The sequence below is a fragment of the Hyla sarda genome, chromosome 5, assembly GCF_029499605.1.
Source record: "Hyla sarda isolate aHylSar1 chromosome 5, aHylSar1.hap1, whole genome shotgun sequence".
Taxonomy (NCBI): Eukaryota; Metazoa; Chordata; class Amphibia; order Anura; family Hylidae; genus Hyla; species Hyla sarda.
The window spans coordinates 31,192,509-31,213,923 of NC_079193.1; the positions used below are offsets into that span (position 1 = coordinate 31,192,509).

A 21,415-nucleotide genomic window follows, 5' to 3' on the forward strand; every position below is an offset into this window, starting at 1 on the left:
GAATACAGTCCTAGGAGAGTCTCCAGCCCAACAGAGCACCTGAAAGCTGAACTAATTTATGCCGGCTAAAGTCAGCAACTGCCGAGCCGAGAAGTTTGTGATGAATCAAATCACTGTAACTTCGCTCATCTCTACTCATGACATCATAGCCCACCTCTTCATGCCGTTACATCCCACCCCCTCAATGCAAGTCTATGGGAGGGGGAGTGACGGCTGTCACGCCCCCTCCCATAGACTTGCATTGAGGGGGCAGTCCGTCATGAGGGGGCGGGGCTATGATGTCACGAACTCCCAGCTCCGGCTACAGCATTCAGAACAGTTTGTTTCAAATGCTGAGCAGCGAAGTACCCCCTTTTAAGGCTCAATGGCAGCTTTTTAAAACCGCAGCCTGCACTGGGTATTTTTTTTTGCGAATCAAGTTTTTCCTCCCATCGACTTCTATAGATGGTACAACAAAAAAACAGGAAAACACCATGGGGGACATTTATCATTGTTGCTTTGGTAAGCAAGTTCTGAAGACATTTTTATATATTTTTTTGCTTTAGTTTTGCTTATGTGCTTATTGTTCTACATATTTATCATACTATCACAGGGGGTTGATAAAATTGGAGCACATAAGCAAAACGAAAAAGTCGCAGCTGAGACTTTTGTGAGACTTTTTTGCAACTTTTTTAATTTGCTTACGTACGGGAGTTTTGTACTCCAGGTCAGACCTGGAGTAGATTTGCGACTTTTTTGTAAAGGGTTTGCGACTTTTTTTTTTGCCTACGTGCAACTTTCACACATCATAAATACCCGACCACTGCAAAGTGAAAACTGAAATTTGCTTAGGTAAGGCTGTTTTAACTTTTTGCTTACTGAAAAAAGTCGCACAAAAAAGTGCTTAGGCGCATGTGTGACTTTTTGTGCGACTTTTGTAAGCAAAAAAAAAGAATGGTCTAAATACCTTTAAAAATGCCCCCCCCCCCCCCCCCATGTGTGTTGAAAGCGCCATGAATATTGTGTTTTTTCAGTTTTTTACCCCCCCCCCCCAATGCTTCAATGAGAATAAAACGCAAAATAAAAAATTACTATATTAACACACACTATTATTGGAAAAAAAACACCACAACCACTGCACAAATTATTAGGATGGTTTAGGTGGAATTTTTTAAGTGGTTTGTGTACATAGCATAAGGGTGCGTTCACATGACCGTTTGTCCCAGTTTTTTAATCTCCGTTTCGGTTCCGTTCTTGCAGGCTGTAAACTGATTAAAAACGATAAAAAAAAAAATCCCATTCATATCAATCTTACATCCGTTTTTACCCCTCTGCACTCATTTCCGTTTTTTTGATGGCAGAAAAAACGGCACATGCAGTATTTTTTCTTTCGTCAAAAAAACTGAAGAAAAAACAGATATAGTAAATTTAACATTGAAGTCTATGGAAAACGGATGAGCCTTTATTTGTCATCCGTTTGCATCCATTTTTTAAATCTGTTTTTTTGATAATTTTTTACTTCTGAGCATGCTCAGAACAAAAAAAACATCCGTTTGCATCCATTATTGTCTGTTTTTTTTAAAGTCGTTTTTTTTTTTGACGGGAGAAGAATGGGACGGTGAAATTTCATAGTGTGGACTGTACTAGTTCATAATATGATGATTTATAAATATGTATCCCCAATCATATAGATCAGTGGTCTCCAACCTGCGGACCTCCAGATGTTGCAAAACTACAACTCCCAGCATGCCCGGACAGCCAACGGCTGTCCGGGCATGCTGGGAGTTGTAGTTTTGCAACATCTGGAGGTCCGCAAGTTGAAGACCACTGATATAGATGGCGAGAAGCTACAAGCCCAGCTCACTATAATAAGTCTTCCTCACCTGAACAGTAGACAGGTCCTTAGATAACACCACCAACATGTTGAACAGGAGTTTCTTCATCTCAAAGTCTTCGTGATTATGTAAAAGTTTTAGACTCTTCACTAATGGGTTATGACTTTTCACTGAGACAGGAAAAACAATATGTAAGTATCCGGGGTGTGCAGCCAAAAGAGATATTAAGAGTTATGTGCAAGTATGTGGAGATGAGATGGATCACATGGATCATCTGGATCACCATCTCCTCACACAGTAGAGGGGTTACCTGTCATTCTTAAAAAGTACCAGTCACCAAATAAACTTTTCTAAACTAACTCAGGCTATGTTCCCTAACTACTCCTAACACTCCTCCCACCCTAAAAACAATTCAGAGCTTTAAAAAGATCTTACCTTTAGGCTAGGTTCAGACTACGGAATCTCCGGGCAGAAAATTTCCGCCCGGAGATTCCGAGTGCGGCCAGTGCCGACTTAATCTGTCGGCGCTAGGACCGTGCGGACACTGCAGTCTCCAATAGACTGCAATGTGTTCCGCGAGTATTGCCGCCTGAAGAATGAGCAACGCCATTCTTCTGGCGGAAATTTCCAAGCGGATTTTCCGTTCACAAATTCCGCTTCACAAATTACGAAGTGTGAATTTGTGAACGGAAACCCATTCACTACACTATACATTTTAGCAAGCGGAATTTCTGCCTGCAATTTCAAAGCGGAATTGCAGTGCAGAAATTCCGTAGTGTGAACCTAGCCTTATTCTTGTTCACATTGTTTCAGTGAGGCTCTGTGCATGTTTCAGTGAGGTTCTGTGCATGTTTCAGTAAGGCTCTGTGCATGTTTCAGTGAGGCTCTGTGCATGTTTCAGTGAGGCTGTATGCAGCTTTGAGTGAGGCTCCGTGCATGTTTCAGTGAGGCTCTATGCATGTTTCATTGAGGCTCTGTGCAGCTTTCAGTGAGGCTCTGTGCATGTTTCAGTGAGGTTCTGTGCATGTTTCAGTGAGATTCTGTGCATATTTCAGTGAGGTTCTGTGCATGTTTCAGTGAGGCTCTGTGCATGTTTCAGTGAGGCTCTATGCAGCTTTCAGTGAGGCTCTGTGCATGTTTCAGTGAGGTTCTGTGCATGTTTCAGTGAGGCTCTGTGCAGCTTTCAGTGAGGCTCTGTGCATGTTTCAGTGAGGCTCTGTGCATGTTTCAGTGAGGCTCTATGTAGCTTTCAGTGAGGCTCCATCCATGTTTCAGTGAGGCTCAGTGCATGTTTCAGTGAGGCTCTGCATGTTTCAGTGAGGCTCTATTCAGCTTTCAGTGAGGCTCTGTGCATGTTTCAGTAAGGTTCTGTGCATGTTTCAGTAAGGCTCTGTGCATGTTTCAGTGAGGCTCTGTGCATGTTTCAGTGAGGCTGTATGCAGCTTTGAGTGAGGCTCCGTGCATGTTTCAGTGAGGCTCTATGCATGTTTCATTGAGGCTCTGTGCAGCTTTCAGTGAGGCTCTGTGCATGTTTCAGTGAGGTTCTGTGCATGTTTCAGTGAGATTCTGTGCATATTTCAGTGAGGTTCTGTGCATGTTTCAGTGAGGCTCTGTGCATGTTTCAGTGAGGCTCTATGCAGCTTTCAGTGAGGCTCTGTGCATGTTTCAGTGAGGTTCTGTGCATGTTTCAGTGAGGCTCTGTGCAGCTTTCAGTGAGGCTCTGTGCATGTTTCAGTGAGGCTCTGTGCATGTTTCAGTGAGGCTCTATGTAGCTTTCAGTGAGGCTCCATCCATGTTTCAGTGAGGCTCAGTGCATGTTTCAGTGAGGCTCTGCATGTTTCAGTGAGGCTCTATTCAGCTTTCAATGAGGCTCTGTTCAAGTTTCAGTAAGGCTGTCTGCATGTTTCAGTGAGGCTCTCTGCGTGTTTCAGTGAGGCTCTATGCAGCTTTCAGTGAAGCTCTGCGCATGTTTCAGTGAGGCTCTGTGCATGTTTCAGTGAGGCTCTGTGCATGTTTCAGTGAGGCTCTGTGCATGTTTCAGTGAGGCTCTATACATGTTTCAGTGAGGCTCTATACATGTTTCAGTGAGGCTCTATACATGTTTCAGTGAGGCTCTGCGCACGTTTCAGTGAGGCTCTGCGCATGTTTCAGTGAGGCTCTGCGCATGTTTCAGTGAGGCTCTGCGCATGTTTCAGTGAGGCTCTGCGCATGTTTCAATGAGGCTCTGTGCATCTTTCAGTGAGGCTCTGTGCAGCTGTCAATCAAGCTAAGTGCAGAGAAACACTTTCTGAGTTTGGTCTCCTGCCAGGCCAGGAGGAGACCAAACTCACTGTATTAATTGTGGCAGGGAACAGAACAGAGCCCCCTAGTGGCCATTTTTTCTATTACATTTTAAACATATTGATATTGATAATTTTAAAAGCATGTGAATGGGAAAGTATCTGCTATTTACACAAGGAACATTATATTAAAAGTTTTAGTTTGGTGACAAGTACTCTTTAGAGGGTTGTCCACTTTGACCAGTGTCTTTCTATTACATGTGTTCCTTTAAACTAAACTGCTGGGACCCCCAGCTGTAATGTGCAGGGGAACTAGGCAGCAAGTGTTTGATTCCATCACTGGAGAAACTCTATGTATGAACGTGCCAGGTTTTGATAAGGAATTAGGCACAGTTTACACAGGCATAATTTACATGGTTTTTGGTGTGGAAACTGTTCCTGTGTCAAAAACAAGCTTTAAAAACCGTGCTCCCCATTACTACAATTACTTAGAAAATAAGGTACATGTCTGGGCGGTAGCGCGTTGAAGTCAATAGGAGCTTTAGGGTCTATTCGCTCGTACAGTATTCTGCGCAGATTTGATGCGCAGGATTTGAAGCTGTGTTCAGTCATCCAGTTTACATTGAAACCTGCAGCACAAAATCCTGCACATCAAATCTGCGCAGAATACTGTACGTGTGAATAGACCATTAGGGCTTGACTCCCCCATGCTGCCTGCGGCCCTATAGCAGCGCTGCACACAGGTATCTATTATGCCTGTGTTAAACATGGCCTTAGGGCTCTTAATAGCCATTCTCCACTTTGGCGCTCCAAAAGCACCATGAGTGTCAGAAAATCCCTTTAACATGACATTGAAGGGTACAGTCACATATGTCCAGCGATCCGGCTCAGCTTCCCTTCAGCACTGTAAAAGAGATCAGGAGGGAAACGGATGATCAGACTTATCCAAATTATTTGAATAGGACAGTTCCGTCTTGACTGGCAGCTCAATTGGGATGCTGGGTCGGACAGGCCATCCCACCTGCAGAAGTAATTGGGCGCCGGACCCATACACAACTGATGCAATTTGCAATTAATTGTGGCATCAGTTGTGGCCATATGTGACAGGACCCTAAGAGGTTTTCCCACTAGAGACATTTATGTTATTTCATATAAATATCTTATCAAAGACAGTTTTTATAGTAGTTCTCATTGACTATGATAGAGAGTAATAAATACAGGGGATTACAAACCCCATTCATTCTTCAGATATTGTTAATGCCATGTAATATATTACAGGAAAACCTAACCCTCAGGCTGGGTTCACATTTGCATCAGAAGCTCCATTTGGGTCCGTTCACTGGAGAGAAAAAAAAACGGAGCCGGACGGTCTGTTGCACAATGGATCCTGACAGATTCCATTGACTTTAAAGGGGTACTCCAGTGGAAAACTATATTTTTTTTAAATCAACTGGTGCCAGTAGGTTAAACAGATTTGTAAATTACATCTATAAAAAAAATCTTAACCCTTCCAGTACTTATCAGCTGCTGTACGTTTCAGAGGAAGTTGTGTAGTTCTTTCCAGTCTGACCACAGTGCTCTCTGCTGACACCTCTATCTACGTCAGGAACTGTCCAGAACAGGATAGGTTTGCTATGGGGATTTGTTCCTACTCTGGACAGTTCCGAATACGGACAGAGGTGTCAGCAGAGAGCACTGTGGTCAGACTGGAAAGAACTACACAACTTCCTCTAGAGCATACAGCAGCTGATAAGTACTGGAAGGATTTTTTTAACAGAAGTAATTTACAAAACTTTCTGGAAGCACTTGATTTGGAAACAACATTTCCACCAGTGTACCCCATTAATGGGTTTTCGTCTGGTGTCCCATTATTTAGCAGGATTTGAACAACTAAAAAAATATGGCTTGCAAATATTTTTTAAGGCTCAGGTCCCACTGTTTAATATATACTAGAAATGAGCTTCAAGGCTGATTTTTTGGGGTGAATATGTTTAGTGCCATTTCGGCAAATAAATTATAAATTAAGATGGATGGTAATACTGTTATCCCTAATGGTAGTGATGCTTTACTGATAGGAAATGATGTTCTAACTATATTTATTTCACTTTTACCCAGTATAAGAATAATTACAATATTCTGGATTGTAGTCACATACTGTAGAAACATCTATCACCCACCTTCTGAGAATGTTGCAAATAGGATCAGCTGCTTAGCAAATCCACTTTCCTGGAAGAAAACACAATAATAAGACATAGTATATTACGTATACTTAAGCCTCATTAACTATAATATTTTTATATTGAACAAATATCAATAATCCAGACTATTATGACAATTGTTGGATGCTTAGGAGCCACTGTGGGTGTTATTAATCCATGCAAATGTTTTGTCACGAAAGCAGAGATGTCTTTTTAACAGCACAATGTTCTGAGCGTATTTTATTCACACTTGCATTTTTTGATGTTTTTCTTTTTTTTTTTTTACCGTAATCAGCAAAAAAATACCCCTTTATTCCCGCGACGATGGGCCTCACGCTAACCAGCCAGAACCCTGCTCTGTACTGAAGACGAAGTTGTCTAAAGATGGGTAGTATTTTTTTTCTGGAGAGATCTCTGGTTTGCCATACATTCCCAGTCATGTTCTAAGACTCCTAATGGGAGTGAAACACTGACGTTTAAAAGGGGTACTCCGCTGCTCAGCTCAGTGCTGCTCAGTGATGTCATAGCCCCACCCCCTCATGATGTCACACCCCGCCCCCTCAATGCAAGTCTATGGGAGGGGGCGTGACAGCCGTCACGCCCCCTCCCATAGACTTGCATTGAGGGGGCGGGGCGTGACGGCAGGAGGGGGTGGGGCTATGACGTCACAAGCTCCCGGCGCCGGCTCCAGCGTTTGGAACAGTTTGTTCTAAACGCTGAGCAGCGGAGTACCCCTTTAAGGAATGGCTACCTGAAAAGATGGTGTAAGAGCTGCTTTATATTTTCTTTCTTGCCACATAGATTTTGCCATTGATTTGCCACGGAGAAATTTTGCAACAAATACGCAAGCAACATAATGGGCATATGCTGCAAATTTTTTAATCTGTGTTGGGAAATGTGCAATTTACCACTTTTTTACACTGAAAATCAGTAGCAGATCTGCCGCGTGAACATACTCTTAGTCAGCATGCATGTTGCTGTATTGTGGCCCCTGTACAACCCCCATAATAAGGCGCCCTTACAAGTGAATGTGCCTGTAATGTACCTCCAATGTCATACAGAGGCATTAAAGGGGTACTCTGGAGGGACAAAAAAAAAATATTTTTAATCAACTGGTGCCAGAAAGTTAAACATTCAATTTGTAAATGACTTCTTTTAAAAAATATTTGTCCTTCCAGTACTTATTAGCAGGTGTATGCTACAGAGGAAATTATTTTCTTTTTGAATTTCTTTTTTGTCTTGTCCACAGTGCTCTCTGCTGACACCTGATGCCCTTATCAGGAACTATCCAGAGCAGGAGAAAATCCCCATAGCAAACCTATGCTGCTCTAGACAGTTCCTGACACGGACAGAGGTGTCAGCAGAGAGCACTGTGGACAAGACAAAAAAGAAATTCAAAAAGAAAATAATTTCCTCTGGAGCATACAGCTGCTAATAAGTCCTGGAAGGATTAAGATTTTTAAATAGAAGTAATTCTCAAATCTGTTTAACTTTCTGGCACCAGTTCTAAAAGTTTTCCACCGGAGTACCCCTTTAAGAATTTTTGTTTTTCTATTGGATTACATTTTTCTCTTAGATCTAACATCAAATGTTCTATCTGATCCTATAATATGGAGATATTTGGGGAGAGTTATCAAAACCTGTCCAGAAGAAAAAATGCCCAGTTGCCCATAGCAACCAATCAGGTTGGCCTCTGAAAAATGAAAGAAGCGATCTGATTGGTTGCTATGGGCAACTGGGCAACTTTTCCTTTGTACAGGTTTTGATAAATCTCCCCCCATTATCCACTAAAAGCACTGATCAGCAACCTTCAGCCCAGTGTAAAGCACTTCTATACAGGTTTCACTTACAATCATGGGTGGCCGACTGTTCTCCGCGATCAGGGTGGCAATAACCAGAAGATCATTTCTCAGTTGTCGGTCAGAATGTCTGCTGCCGTTCGTGAGTAGTCGTACAAAGGAATCTTTCAGTGCACTATAAGAAGATCCCGATATGAATCACCAAGTTGTCCAAGGAATCGTACAATACAGAGGTTCTGATTTGAAATCTGCTTTTTGTTAAAGGGGTTTTCCTACTATACTCAGAGGGCTTAAAGGGGTACTCAGCTGCCCCAGCATTCGGAACATTTTGTTCGGAAAGCTTGGAGCAGGCGGCGGGGGGGTCGTGACATAACGGCCACGCCCTCTCGTGATGTTAGACCACACCCCCTCAATGCATGTCTATGGGAGGGGGCTTGGTGTCTGCCGTGGTGGAGGCTGTTGGAGGGCAACAACCCAGCAGCAGGACCGCTACCTCCGCCTTTGTGCAAGGAGGAGCAGGAGGAGCACTGCCAGAGCCCTGCAAAATGACCTCCAGCAGGACACAAATGTGCAGCCCCTGGCATTTTGTGCCGGGCGCTGCCTCCGAGAGGGGGATTTGATTTCACGACACGCCCCCTAGTGACGTGACACCACGACCCCTCCATTCATGTCTATGGGAGGGGGCGTGACAGCCATCACACCCCCTCCCATAGACATGAATGGAGGGGGCGTGACGTCACATCATTAGGGGGCGTGACCGTCACGCCCTCGTCTCAGAGGCAGCGCCCGGCACAGAATGCCGGGGGCTGCACCGAGATCGCGGGGATCCCCAGCGGCAGGACCCCTGCGATCATACATCTTATCCCTATCCTTTGGATAGGGGATAAGATGTATAAAGCCGGAATACCCCTTTAACACTTACTAAGTGTTTATCTTCATTTATTATTGCACTTTGTAATTTACAGTGTAATTTGTGGAATAAAACTTACTAGATACATTCTATGTTACTGAGCTGATTGATGACGTCTTCTTTTGGCCCATTTTCCAATAGGTTCCACAGGATCTCAGAAGAACGGAAAATAAGTTGTCCTGAGGGATCTGAGTCATTGAGACGGCAGCAGATTCTGCAGGCCGCCTGAGCTCTGGCCATGAGCTTACAGTTCTCTGTATACAAAGAATAGAATACCTGGTTTAAAGCGTATAGGTATAGGAGGACAAGGCTATTATTAGAGAGTAATGTAGAGGTATTTGTATATGTCTTGTACTTCACTGAAATCCCTTGCATATGCTGCCAAAATTTTCAATAAATCCTTTGGCATCTTCAGGATATTGGGTGTGGTGTTTGATCATTGCACCTGTTCATCTAATTTAAGGGGTACTCCACTGGCCAGTGTTCTGGCTGCAATCGGAACATTTAGTTCCGAACGCTGTGCGCGCGCTGTGGGTGTCGGCCATGCCCCCTCGTGCCGTCAGGCCACGCCCCCTTAATGCAAGTCTATAACTAAATGTTCCGAATGCAGCTGGGACACTGGCCAGTGGAGGACCCCTTTAAGCTGCTGGATAGGGTCAGTTCACATTATGTTCAGGTTTGATGCCTTTTCTTTTTCAAAGTGCATGTTTTAGAGAAATATTCCTATGAGGTGAAAGAGATTTGACAATTTTTCACACATTTGTTCTGCACTTGTGTTGCCGTTTTTGCTTTGATTTTCCATAATCACAGTAAGTGTAGGGTCACAGGTATACGCTGCGCATATTTGATGCACGTGTATTTAATGCATGCGTATATGACATTATTTCTGTGCCAGAAAAATCTATATAATTTCTCCCATAGACTTTGCTAGCATAAAAAATATGCATGCATCAGATTCACATGCATCAAATACGCAGCAGATATGCTAGGTGTGGCCCTACAGTGAACTAGCACGATTTTTGCTGCTGATTCAGGAAAATCATAGCAAAAATATAAATATTGCAGCAAAAAAAATGCAATGAAATAAGTAAAAACACAACCTCAGGGGAAATGGATAACTATAAGTTTAATTACAGTAACTTGATCATGTGATCACCAGTCTGACTCTCCGAACCTTCCAGTGCTTAAAGGGGTACTCAGATGGAAAACATATATTTTTTTTTTAAATCAACTGGTGCCAAAAAGTTAAACAGATTTGTAAATTACTTCTATTAAAAAATCTTAATCCTTCCAGTACTTATCAGCTGCTGTATACTTCAGAGGAAATTCTTCTGAACGATGGGGCAGCGGAGTACCCCCTTTAAACTCCTCAATGTCGATTTTTCTGTGAACCATTACTGCAGTCCTTTACTGTGCCAATTGGCAAGGGCCCCAGAGGTGAGATCTCCACTGACCAAACACTAAGGGTACGTTCACACTGCGGAGATTCCGTCAGATACTTCGGCGGTAGGACCGCAGGGCCCTGCTCCGTCACCATTGACGGCTATGCAGTACTTGTGAAATTCCGCACAAAGAATGAACATGTTTTTTCATCGGCGGAACTGCCTGCCGCTGAAATTCTGCAGAGTGAACGGGTCTCGCGGAAGACCCATTCACACTAATGGTACAGTTCACTGTGCGGAATTCTACTTGCGGAATTCTGCAGTGTGAACGTACTCTAACAGTTATCCCAAGGATAGGTTATTAATGTCATTGCCCTGAGATACCCATTTAAATACCCAATATGTATGAATTAAAAAGCCAACTTGATACAATTCAGGTGTAAAGCTGCAGAATACAGACCGGTGGTGCTGGATAAGAGCTGAAGTACTTTCAACAATGCTAACTTCTCCTGTAGGTTGTTCTCCACTACTGCCAGAGACAAAACAAGGGTTTCTGCCAAGCCTCCCACTTCAGCCATCTGTAACTTGTAGGTGACACTTGTTGGTTGAAAACCTGTTAAGAAATCTTTACGTAAGTATGTGATTTACTATTTCATGACGTGGCCCTAGACATGAGGTACTATGACTGTTTCGACTGACTGGTGACCATCAACTGGTCTGGATTTTACTTCCCAACCAATGTGCCTCCAGCTGTTGCAAAACTAACACTCCCAGTATGCACTGGGAAACACAACCTGTAAGACAAATCCCCCCCCCCTTAAAAAAAAAATCAATTCAATTAAAATCTACCTTACTTTAAAGGTGTACTCCACCACTAGACATTTTTCCAGCTAAGATGTTTGATCACAGGGGGTGACCTCCGCGATCTCCAGCTACTTAGAATGCTAGCTTTGGGCAGCCATGGTCGTGACGTCACGCCACGCCCCCTCCATTCATGTCTATGGGAGGGGGCATGATGGCTGTGGAGCAGAAGTTCACAGCTGTCAGACCCCCTCCTATAGACATGAATAGAGTGGGAGTGGCGGGATGTCACGACTATGGCCACCTGAAGCCAGTGTTCTGAACATAAATGTTCAGAACGCCGGGGTGCTTTCCTTTGGATAGGGGATAAGATGTCAAGGGGCAGCATACCCCTTTAAGGGTCTATTCACACTTACAGTATTCTGCACAGATTTGATGCGCAGGGTTTCAAGCTACGTTCAGTCAATCAAATCTGCGCAGAATATTGTACGTGTGAATAGACCCTAAAGGGGTACTCCAGTGGAAAACATTTTTTTCATATCAACTGGCTCCAGAAAGTTGAACAGATTTGTAAATTACTTCTATTAAAAAAAATCTTAATCCTTCAGGTACTTATCACCTCTGTCTGTCTCAGGAACTGTCCATAGTAGGAGCAAATCCCCATAGCAAAGCTCTCCTGCTCTGGACACTTCCTGAGACAGACAGTGGTGTCAGCAGAGAGCACTGTTGTCAGACAGAAAAGAACAACTTAATTTCATCAGCTGATAAGTACTGGAAGGATTAAGATTTTTTTTAATAGAAGTAATTTACAAATCTGTTTAACTTTCTGGAGCCAGTTGATATGAAAATTTTTTTTTTTTACTGGAATACCCCTTTTACCTTTTCATGTGGCAGAGATGTTTTCTTTCCTTTTTTTAGAATGCGATTGTACTACAACTACAATGTGACATACAACACAAATAGTGTAGTGCAGAGTAGCATAAGGGTACGTTCACACTGAGGAATTTGAGCGGAATTTCCACGCGCAGAATTGGAGTTCTGCGGCGTGAGTGGGTCTTCCGCAGACCTGTTTACACTGAGGAATTGTTCCGAACGCTGTTTTCGCGCTGCTGGGGTCAGCCATGCCCCCTCATGACATCACGGACACGCCCCTCAATGCAAGTCTATGGGAGGGGGCGTGACGGCTGTCATGCCCCCTCCCATAGACTTGCATTGAGGGGGCGTGGGCGTGGCAGACCCCAGCAGCGTGAAAACAGCGTCCGGAACATTTCGTTCCATGCTGGCTAGTGGATTACCCCTTTAAGGCAAAGGTATGGCAACATGTATGACTATGGATGAACGCATTGGTGCCTGGTAGTAAGAAACTTGTAATAGCTTAAAAGAGAAATCCAGCCACAATTAACTTATCCCCTATCCACAAGATAGGGGATGAGTAGCTGATCTCGGGGGTCCAACCACTGGGACCCCCTGCGAACTCCGTAACGGGACAGTTGCTCAGTGAGGAGCTCTTGCTGCAGACGGCACACGCACTAGACCCCATTGTGTCCAATGTAATCTGCTGGTGATTTTCTGCTGCAAAAAATCAGTCACAGAACACTTGTGAGTAATCTACCCGTGTGAACGAACCTTTAAAGGGGTACTCTGCTCCTAGACATCTTATCCCCTATCCAAAGGATAAGATGTCTGATCGCGGGGGTTCCGCCTCTGGGGACCCCTGCGATCTTGGCTGCGGCACCCCTGACATACAGTGCACAAAGGATAGGAGATAAGTAGCTGATCGCGTGGGTCCAACCACTGGGACCCCCTGCGAACTCCGTAACGGGACAGTCGCTCAGTGAGGAGCTCTTGCTGCAGACGGCACACGTACTAGACCCCATTGTGTTCAATGTAATCTGCTGGTGATTTTCTGCTGCAGAAAATCAGTCACAGAACACTTGTGAGTAATCTACCCGTGTGAACGCACCTTTAAAGGGGTACTCTGCTCCTAGATATCTTATCCCCTATCCAAAGGATAAGATGTCTGATCGCGGGGGTTCCGCCGCTGGGGACCCCTGCGATCTTGGATGCGGCACCCCTGACATACAGTGCACGGAGGATAGGGGATAAGTAGCTGATTGCGTGGGTCCAACCACTGGGAACCCCTGCGATCTCCGTAACGGGACAGTCGCTCAGTGAGGAGCTCTTGCTGCAGACAGCACACCCTCTAGACCCCATTGTGTCCAATGTAATCTGATGGTGATTTTCTGCTGCAGAAAATCAGTCACAGAACACTTGTGAGCAATCTACCCCTGTGAACGCACTTTTAAAGGGGTACTCTGCCCCTAGACATCTTATCCCCTATCCAAAGGATAAGATTTCTGATCCCGGAGGTTCCACAGCTGGGGACCCCTGCGATCTTGGCTGCAGCACCCCTGACATACAGTGCACGGAGGATAGGGGATAAGTAGCTTTTCATGTGGCAGAGATGTTTCCTTTCCTTTTTTTTAAATGCGATTGTACTACAACTACAATGTGACATACAACACAAATAGTGTAGTGCACAGTAGCATAAGGGTACGTTCACACTGAGGAATTTGAGCGGAATTTCCCCCTATCCAAAGGATAAGATGTCTGATCGCGGGGGTTCCGCCGCTGGGGACCCCTGCAATCTTGGCTGCGGCACCCCTGACATACAGTGCACGGAGGATAGGGGATAAGTAGCTGATTGCGTGGGTCCAACCACTGGGACCCCCTGCGCTCTCCGTAATGGGACAGTCGCTCAGTGAGGAGCTCTTGCTGCAGACAGCACACCCTCTAGACCCCATTGTGTCCAATGTAATCTGATGGTGATTTTCTGCTGCAGAAAATCAGTCACAGAACACTTGTGAGTAATCTACCCGTGTGAACGCACTTTTAAAGGGGTACTCTGTCCAACCACTGGGACCCCTGGCGATATCCGTAAAGGGACAGTCGCTCAGTGAGGAGCTCTTGCTGCAGACGGCACATGCTCTATTTGTTTCTATGGGAGTGCCGAAAATACTCATAATCGACACTCCCATAGAAATGAACGAAGCGCGAACTAGTAGACAACACACGCTCATTTTTTGTGTAGAGCTCCAGCTCACTCAGGACTCCCTCCTTGCAGACTAGCCACCATGAACTTGAAGAGGAGTGGGAAGCAGTGAGTTCATTCATGCTTCTTCATGGGTCCCTCCTGCACCAGTGAGTGCTTGTCTAAAACTGGTTGATAAGTGCTTTCATCAGTCCGAGGAGGTGGAGACGCGTCTATTAGACAGTACAACAGTACCCCCCCCCCCCCCCTCTGCCTTTTGCAAAGTGGCGCCCTAGGCGGCTGCCTACCCAGCCTAATCCTTTGTCCCAGCCCTACATATAATCATAGGAATATAAACTACACTTCATTCATGAAAAATACAAACTATTTTTGGACTGATTTTAATATACAGTAAATATTATTTAGCAAAGTGTGAATGATTTACCATCCACTGGCAGCTTTGCAGACTGTGGGTTGTAAAAATTGGCAACTGAATTGCAAATCTGTATCCTGACTTGAGAACTTGGCACCCGCATCAGACAACCTGCAGAAAAAAAGTACAAATGAAAGACTGAAGTTCAACTAACTATGAATAATAATATAATAATGAAAGGCTTGTTTAACCCTTTATCAGCTGGAAACATATGTGCTGTACTTATTCAAGGGAGCCAGAAAAATTCTGCCATGCAGCAGATGGTTCCATTGGTTTCTTACATGACCTTTAATGTAGTTTTATATAAGGCAAATGGCGTAAAATGTGCAGAATGTCCACCCGGAAAACACGGTGGACATTTCGCACAGTTGAATAATTCGGGTGTTAGGATCACTCCAAAATGCGCAGTCTCATAGACAGCAATGCGTTTCCAAGCGAAATCTGCAGAAAGAATAGACATGTCTATTCTTTCTGCAGAGGGTGGAATCAGGATTTTCTACCGTGTGAACAGTGCAGCAGAATCCCATTGAAATCAATGTTACTCTGATGTCAGGAACTGTCCAGAGCAGCATAGGTTTGCTATGAGGATTTGCTCCTACTCTGGACAGTTCCTGACATGGACAGAGGTGTCAGCAGCACTGTGGTCAGACAGAAAAAAAATCCCAAAAGAAAAGAACTTCCTCTGGAGCATACAGCAGCTGATAAGGACTGGAGGATTAAGATTTTTAAATAGAAGTCATTTACAAATCTGTTTAACTTTTTGGCACCAGTTGATTTACAAAAAAAAAAAAATCTTTTCCAGTGGAGTACCCCTGTAATATAGATGTAACTAAACAATGTTCAATCACAGCCGGTTAAGTCGTAGAACTCACCTAGCTGGGATAGTGACTCTGCAACAGTCTGTGCGTATGTGACTTCATCGGACATCTTCTCTTTAAGGAAAGGAAGGCTACAGACACAAGAAGACGAGAGTGTTACTGAAAAATGCAATACTTCAAGACATGTCAGGAGTTTTACATGGCGTCAGTCATGATTTAATCTTACATGAACAACATAAGGTCAAGTACCTAAAAGATGGGATCTAACACTTCAGCGCATTTAACATGTGGCTTATGCAGAAGTGACTATTTCATAATTAGTTTGAAATAAAATGTGCTTGTATCGAAAAAAAATAATGTATGGTGGACACTGTTCACAGCTTGTAGAGCACTATTTGGGGTACATTCACACAAGTTTCCAGACCCCATTGTGTCCAATGTAATCTGCTGGTGATTTTCTGCTGCAGAAAATTAGTCACAGAACACTTGTGAGTAATCTACCCGTGTGAACGCACCCTTAAAGGGGTACTCTGCCCCTAGACATCTTATCCCCTATCCAAGGTATAAGATGTCTGATTGCGGTGGGACCCCCGCGATCTTGGCTGCGGCACCCCTGACATACGGTGCACGGAGCGAACTTCGCTCCGAGCTGGATGACTGGCTATGCGTAGGCGGAGCGTTGTAACGTCACAGTCACACCCTACTCGTGATGTCACGGCCACCCCCCTCAATGCAAGTCCATAGACTTGCATTGAGGGGGCGTGGCCATGACATTACGAGCCTCCTGCACTGCACCCAATGCTCTAAACGAACGCCGGGTGCAGCAGGGAGATCGCGGGGGTCCCCAGCGGCAGGACCCTGCAATCATACATCTTATTTTCTATCCTTTGGATAGGGGATAAGATGTCTGGGGTGGAGCACCCCTTTAAAGTGAATTGGTAACCACTTAGGTCCTCATTTAGGTCCATGATGGCTGATTCATTTCTGCTCCAATCTCAATGATCCAGAAATCCTCAAAACAACTTTTTCCTGTGGAACCTACTGGACTTTATACGGCACTTTATAAAGAAACTAATCCCCTAGATGTAAATTACAATATTCTGTCTGCCTGCAGACACCACTAGGGGGAGCTTAGAAGCTACTGCATATTCTTATATTATTGAGTTTAATGTATAAATATTATTCAGTAAACTCCTAGGATTATCCTAAAGAATATATGTCGAGCAAAAAAGGCAATAACTAATGTAGAAATAACATCTAAATTCCAGACTCCCATAAAATGTTTTATTTTATAACAGCAAATACTCTGAAATGGCTAAAAGGATGTATTCAACAAGATGTTCAACTATTTTAACAATATTAACAGCTCATAATAATTCATAAACAGTAATTAGAAATCATAGACTGGTATAAAATGCACTTGTCATACCCCCCGGTGTTCCCCAATCTGCGGCTCTCCAGCTGTTACAAAACTAAGACTCCTATTATGCCCTAACAGCCTTTAATAAATGCTGTCATTTGCACAATCTTTTTATATAATGTAGATAATACCATCATACGTATATTTGTAATATACATTAGTTAAAAAATGTGTATATTTTTGGGTGAAAAAATACTTCTTACTTTTTACCACTAGGGGTCCCTCCACAATTCAGAACACTGTCTTGTCCCTGCAGCTATTGCCTGTGTGTCTCTGTACTGGGACATTTATCAAAAGATAAAATTTATCAAAACCTGTCCAATGGAAAAGTTGCACAGTTGCCCATAGCAACCAATCAGATCACTCCTTTCATTTTGCAGAGGCCTTGTTAAAAATGAAAGAAGCGATCAGATTGGTTGCTATGGGCAACTCAGCAACTTTTCCTCTGGACAGGTTTTGATAAATCTCCCCCTAAATGTTTCCGGGTTGAACATTCTGTAAATTTCTGGTATGTGAACATGGCCTTAGAAAGATTTACCTGCTTGCCTTTAAGAAACAGCGCCTCCTTGTGCCAGTGAGCTGTGTCTGGTAATGCATTTCATCCCCATTCAAGAGGATAGGGCTAAGCTGCAATGCCAGACACAGCCTATAGACAAGAGTGGCGCTGCTTTTTTAAAACCCCATTTTCTAACCCTGGACAACCCCATTATTCAAGAGTTCGGGGGTATTTTAGGAAAATAATGACTCATCTAAAATGTAGCTGTAGCCAAATGCACTTACCCAAATAGCTTGACAACATCACACACAGGATCTATGAAATCTTTATGGTCTTCTATCTTTGCTGCAGAAAGGTTTAATAATTTCATCATGTGTGGTAAATCTTTTAAGATCTTTGTCATGTTAAGGAAAATCCAAATTAAGATATAAAATCACAATTACATGCGATCACTATTCTGAAATGTCACAATGATTCACTCTAGGGCTGGCTTCGGCTATGTTCACACAGGAGAATGTTTGCCTAGAAAATTTCTGGGTGGACATTCCACAGTCAGCTTGCACCGGCGGAACATGGCGGCACTAGGACCGCTCGGAAATGCGCTGTCTCCATAGAGGACAATGCAGTTACGAGCAGATTCCACAGAAAGAATTGACATGTCAGAATTTCTGCAGCAGATGTTTCTGCACGGTGCAGCAGAGCCCCACTGAAAACAATGGGACTCTGCTGCAACAGAATTTACATGTGAATGAGGCCTTACGGCGCCAGCAGAAAGATACACATAGTATGCATAAAGGGTATATAACAGTGGCTTGGCTATAGCAAGTTTCTGTTCTTCCAAGCTGGCAGTGGATTTTTTCAGTTTTGCAGATTCCGTGTGGAATGCGCACAGAATTTGTACTAAATTTATGCAGAATTTCTTGCGCTCAACACAGAGATTCGGGAAGGAATTCAGAGTCAGAGTCAATGGGACTCTGCTGCGGAATTCTGAAAAAAGAATTAAAGGGGTACTCCGGCACTAAGACATCTTATCCTCTATCCAAAGGATAGGGGATAAGATGTCTGACTGTGGGGGGCCTGCCACTGGGGACCCCCGCAATCTTGCATACGGCACCCACCTCTTTGAGCTGCACGCCGTGCTGCCAGCTCACAAACTGACGGGTGCTGACCACGGGGGCCTGAGTATCGTGACGTCACGACTCAGAAATTCTGCGTTCCAGATTTCACAAAAAGAATAAACATATTAAAAGGGTACTCCGGCCCTAAGACATCTTAGGATAGGGGATAAGATATCTGACCGCGGGGGTCCCGACCACAGGGCCGGAGTATCGTGACATCATGACTCCGCCCCCGTGTGACGTCACACCCCGCCCCCGCTATGCAAGTCTATGGGAGTCTACGGCCATAGACTTGCATAGCGGGGGCGGAGGGTGACGTCACACAGGGCCGAATTAGTCACATCATGATACTCCGGCCCCGTGGTCGGGACCCCCCGTGGTCAGACATCCTATCCCCTATCCTTTGGATAGGGTATAAGATGTCTTAGGGCCGGAGTACCCCTTTAATATGTTTATTCTTTTTGTGAAATCTGGAACGCAGAATTTCTGCAGGGGAAAATCTGTATGAATTGGACAGCGGAAATTACATCTACCACAATGTTAACTACATGTAGCAGAATTTCCAGGTGAATTTTTCTGCCGAATTCTGCACAGAAATTCCACCATGTGAACATGGCCTTTCAGTCATACACAGAACATTGAGGAGGAGGAGAGATGTGACTGATCTCCTGGGACGCTCAGGGATTTTTAAAAAAATATATTTTTAAGTCCTATTTGTATGATCAAAAGAAAGGAGGCGGAAGATCTGAGAAAATGTTCTTTTTTAATGTACATTTTCTACTGTATGCTTATTGATCGTTTAATAATTCAGAAAAAAAAGATACAATGCCATTGTAGTAATGCTTGCCGACTTTCTTCAAAACCTTCACCTGTCTTTCTGTTAAATCTTTCTGCAAAACAAAACTTATAATGGTTACTTATCATTAAATAAGTCTGATCAAACTGAAATATTGTTTATCAACAAGATCCTTGTTCACACCGCATTGTTTTCTATGAGAAACCATGCTACATAGGCTGTATGCCTCAGATTCCTGCTCTGGATTGCCCCCTTCAATGCAAGCCTATGGGAGGGGGCGTGACAGCAGTCACACTCCCTCCCATAGACTTGCATTGAGGGGGCGGGGTCGTGACGTCACGAGCCTCTGGCGCTGCACCCGACGCTCTGCGCGAACACCCGCTGCAGCAGGGAGATCGCGGGGGTCCCGCCGCTGGGGATTGGACATCTTATCCCCTATCCATGTCACGATGCCGGCTGGCAGGAGGTGGATCCTCTGTGCCAGAGAGGGATTGGCGTGGACCGTGCTAGTGGACCGGTTCTAAGTCACTACTGGTGTTCACCAGAGCCCGCCGCAAAGCGGGATGGTCTTGCTGCGGCGGTAGTGACCAGGTCGTATCCACTAGCAACGGCTCAACCTCTCTGACTGCTGAAGATAGGCGCGGTACAAGGGAGTAGACAGAAACAAGGTCGGACGTAGCAGAAGGTCGGGGCAGGCAGCAAGGATCGTAGTCAGGGGCAACGGCAGGAGGTCTGGAACACAGGCTAGGAACACACAAGGAAACGCTTTCACTGGCACAATGGCAACAAGATCCGGCGAGGGAGTGCAGGGGAAGTGAGGTATACATAGGGAGTGCACAGGTGAACACACTGATTAGAACCACTGCGCCAATCAGCGGCGCAGTGGCCCTTTAAATCGCAGAGACCCGGCGCGCGCGCCGGGACAGGACCGACGGAGAGCGAGTCAGGTACGGGAGCCGGGGTGCGCATCGCGAGCGGGCGCCACCCGCATCGCGAATCGCATCCCGGCTGGAGGCGGTATCGCAGCGCACCGGGTCAGTGGATCTGACCGGGGCGCTGCAGTGGCGAGAGTGTAGCGAGCGCTCCGGGGAGGAGCGGGGACCCGGAGCGCTCGGCGTAACAGTACCCCCCCCCCTTGGGTCTCCCCCTCTTCTTGGAGCCTGAGAACCTGAGGACCAGACTTTTGTCTAGGATATTGTCCTCAGGTTCCCAGGATCTCTCTTCAGGACCACAGCCCTCCCAATCGACCAAAAAAAAGGTTTTCCCTCTGACCTTCTTGGAGGCCAGTATCTCCTTTACGGAGAAGATGTCCGAAGAGCCGGAAACAGGAGTGGGAGAAACAAGTTTGGGAGAGAAACGGTTGATGATGAGAGGTTTAAGAAGAGAAACGTGAAAGGCATTAGGAATACGAAGAGAAGGAGGAAGAAGAAGTTTGTAAGAGACAGGATTAATCTGGCACAAAATTTTGAAAGGACCAAGATAGCGTGGTCCCAATTTGTAGCTGGGAACACGGAAGCGGACATATTTAGCGGAGAGCCATACCTTGTCTCCGGGAGAAAAAATGGGGGGAGCTCTTCTTTTCTTATCAGCAAACTTCTTCATGCGAGATGAAGCCTGTAGGAGAGAATTTTGGGTCTCTTTCCATATGGTGGAAAGATCACGAGTTATTTCATCCACAGCGGGCAAACCAGAGGGCAAGGGAGTAGGGAGGGGGGGAAGAGGGTGACGGCCGTACACCACGAAAAATGGGGATTTGGAAGAAGATTCAGAGACTCTGAAGTTATACGAGAATTCGGCCCATGGTAGAAGATCTGCCCAGTCATCCTGGCGGGAGGAAACAAAATGCCGTAAATAATCACCCAGGACCTGGTTAATTCTTTCTACTTGCCCATTGGATTGAGGATGATAAGCAGAAGAAAAGTTTAATTTAATCTTGAGTTGTTTACAGAGAGCCCTCCAGCATTTTGACACGAATTGGACGCCTCTATCCGAGACGATCTGCGTGGGCAACCCGTGAAGACGAAAAATGTGTACAAAAAATTGTTTTGCCAACTGAGGCGCTGAAGGAAGACCCGGAAGAGGAATAAAATGTGCCATCTTGGAAAATCGATCAACGACCA

The 21,415-nt window shown here is 44.8% G+C and overlaps 2 protein-coding genes across 3 annotated transcripts in view; one reads left to right on the top strand and one right to left on the bottom strand.

The window, feature by feature from the left end:
* FAM237B (family with sequence similarity 237 member B) overlaps nucleotides 1-9,250 on the top strand; it is a 56,895-nt gene extending 47,645 nt beyond the window's left edge. Inside the window, exon 6 of the mRNA XM_056519150.1 lies at nucleotides 9,142-9,250. The gene's annotated coding sequence lies outside the window, so the exon portion shown is untranslated. The remainder of the gene's footprint in view (nucleotides 1-9,141) is intronic.
* The window catches only part of CFAP69 (cilia and flagella associated protein 69), a 59,138-nt gene that overhangs the window by 28,629 nt on the left and 9,094 nt on the right, over nucleotides 1-21,415 (bottom strand). For both annotated transcript variants that reach the window (XM_056519147.1, XM_056519148.1), the window contains exons 3-11: nucleotides 19,324-19,389; nucleotides 17,666-17,775; nucleotides 15,520-15,596; nucleotides 14,660-14,758; nucleotides 10,843-10,995; nucleotides 9,080-9,254; nucleotides 8,142-8,265; nucleotides 6,271-6,319; nucleotides 1,863-1,984 (exon numbers count right to left, since the gene is read on the bottom strand). In XM_056519147.1, the coding sequence (XP_056375122.1) occupies nucleotides 1,863-1,984; nucleotides 6,271-6,319; nucleotides 8,142-8,265; nucleotides 9,080-9,254; nucleotides 10,843-10,995; nucleotides 14,660-14,758; nucleotides 15,520-15,596; nucleotides 17,666-17,775; nucleotides 19,324-19,389 (975 nt within the window). The remainder of the gene's footprint in view (nucleotides 1-1,862; nucleotides 1,985-6,270; nucleotides 6,320-8,141; nucleotides 8,266-9,079; nucleotides 9,255-10,842; nucleotides 10,996-14,659; nucleotides 14,759-15,519; nucleotides 15,597-17,665; nucleotides 17,776-19,323; nucleotides 19,390-21,415) is intronic.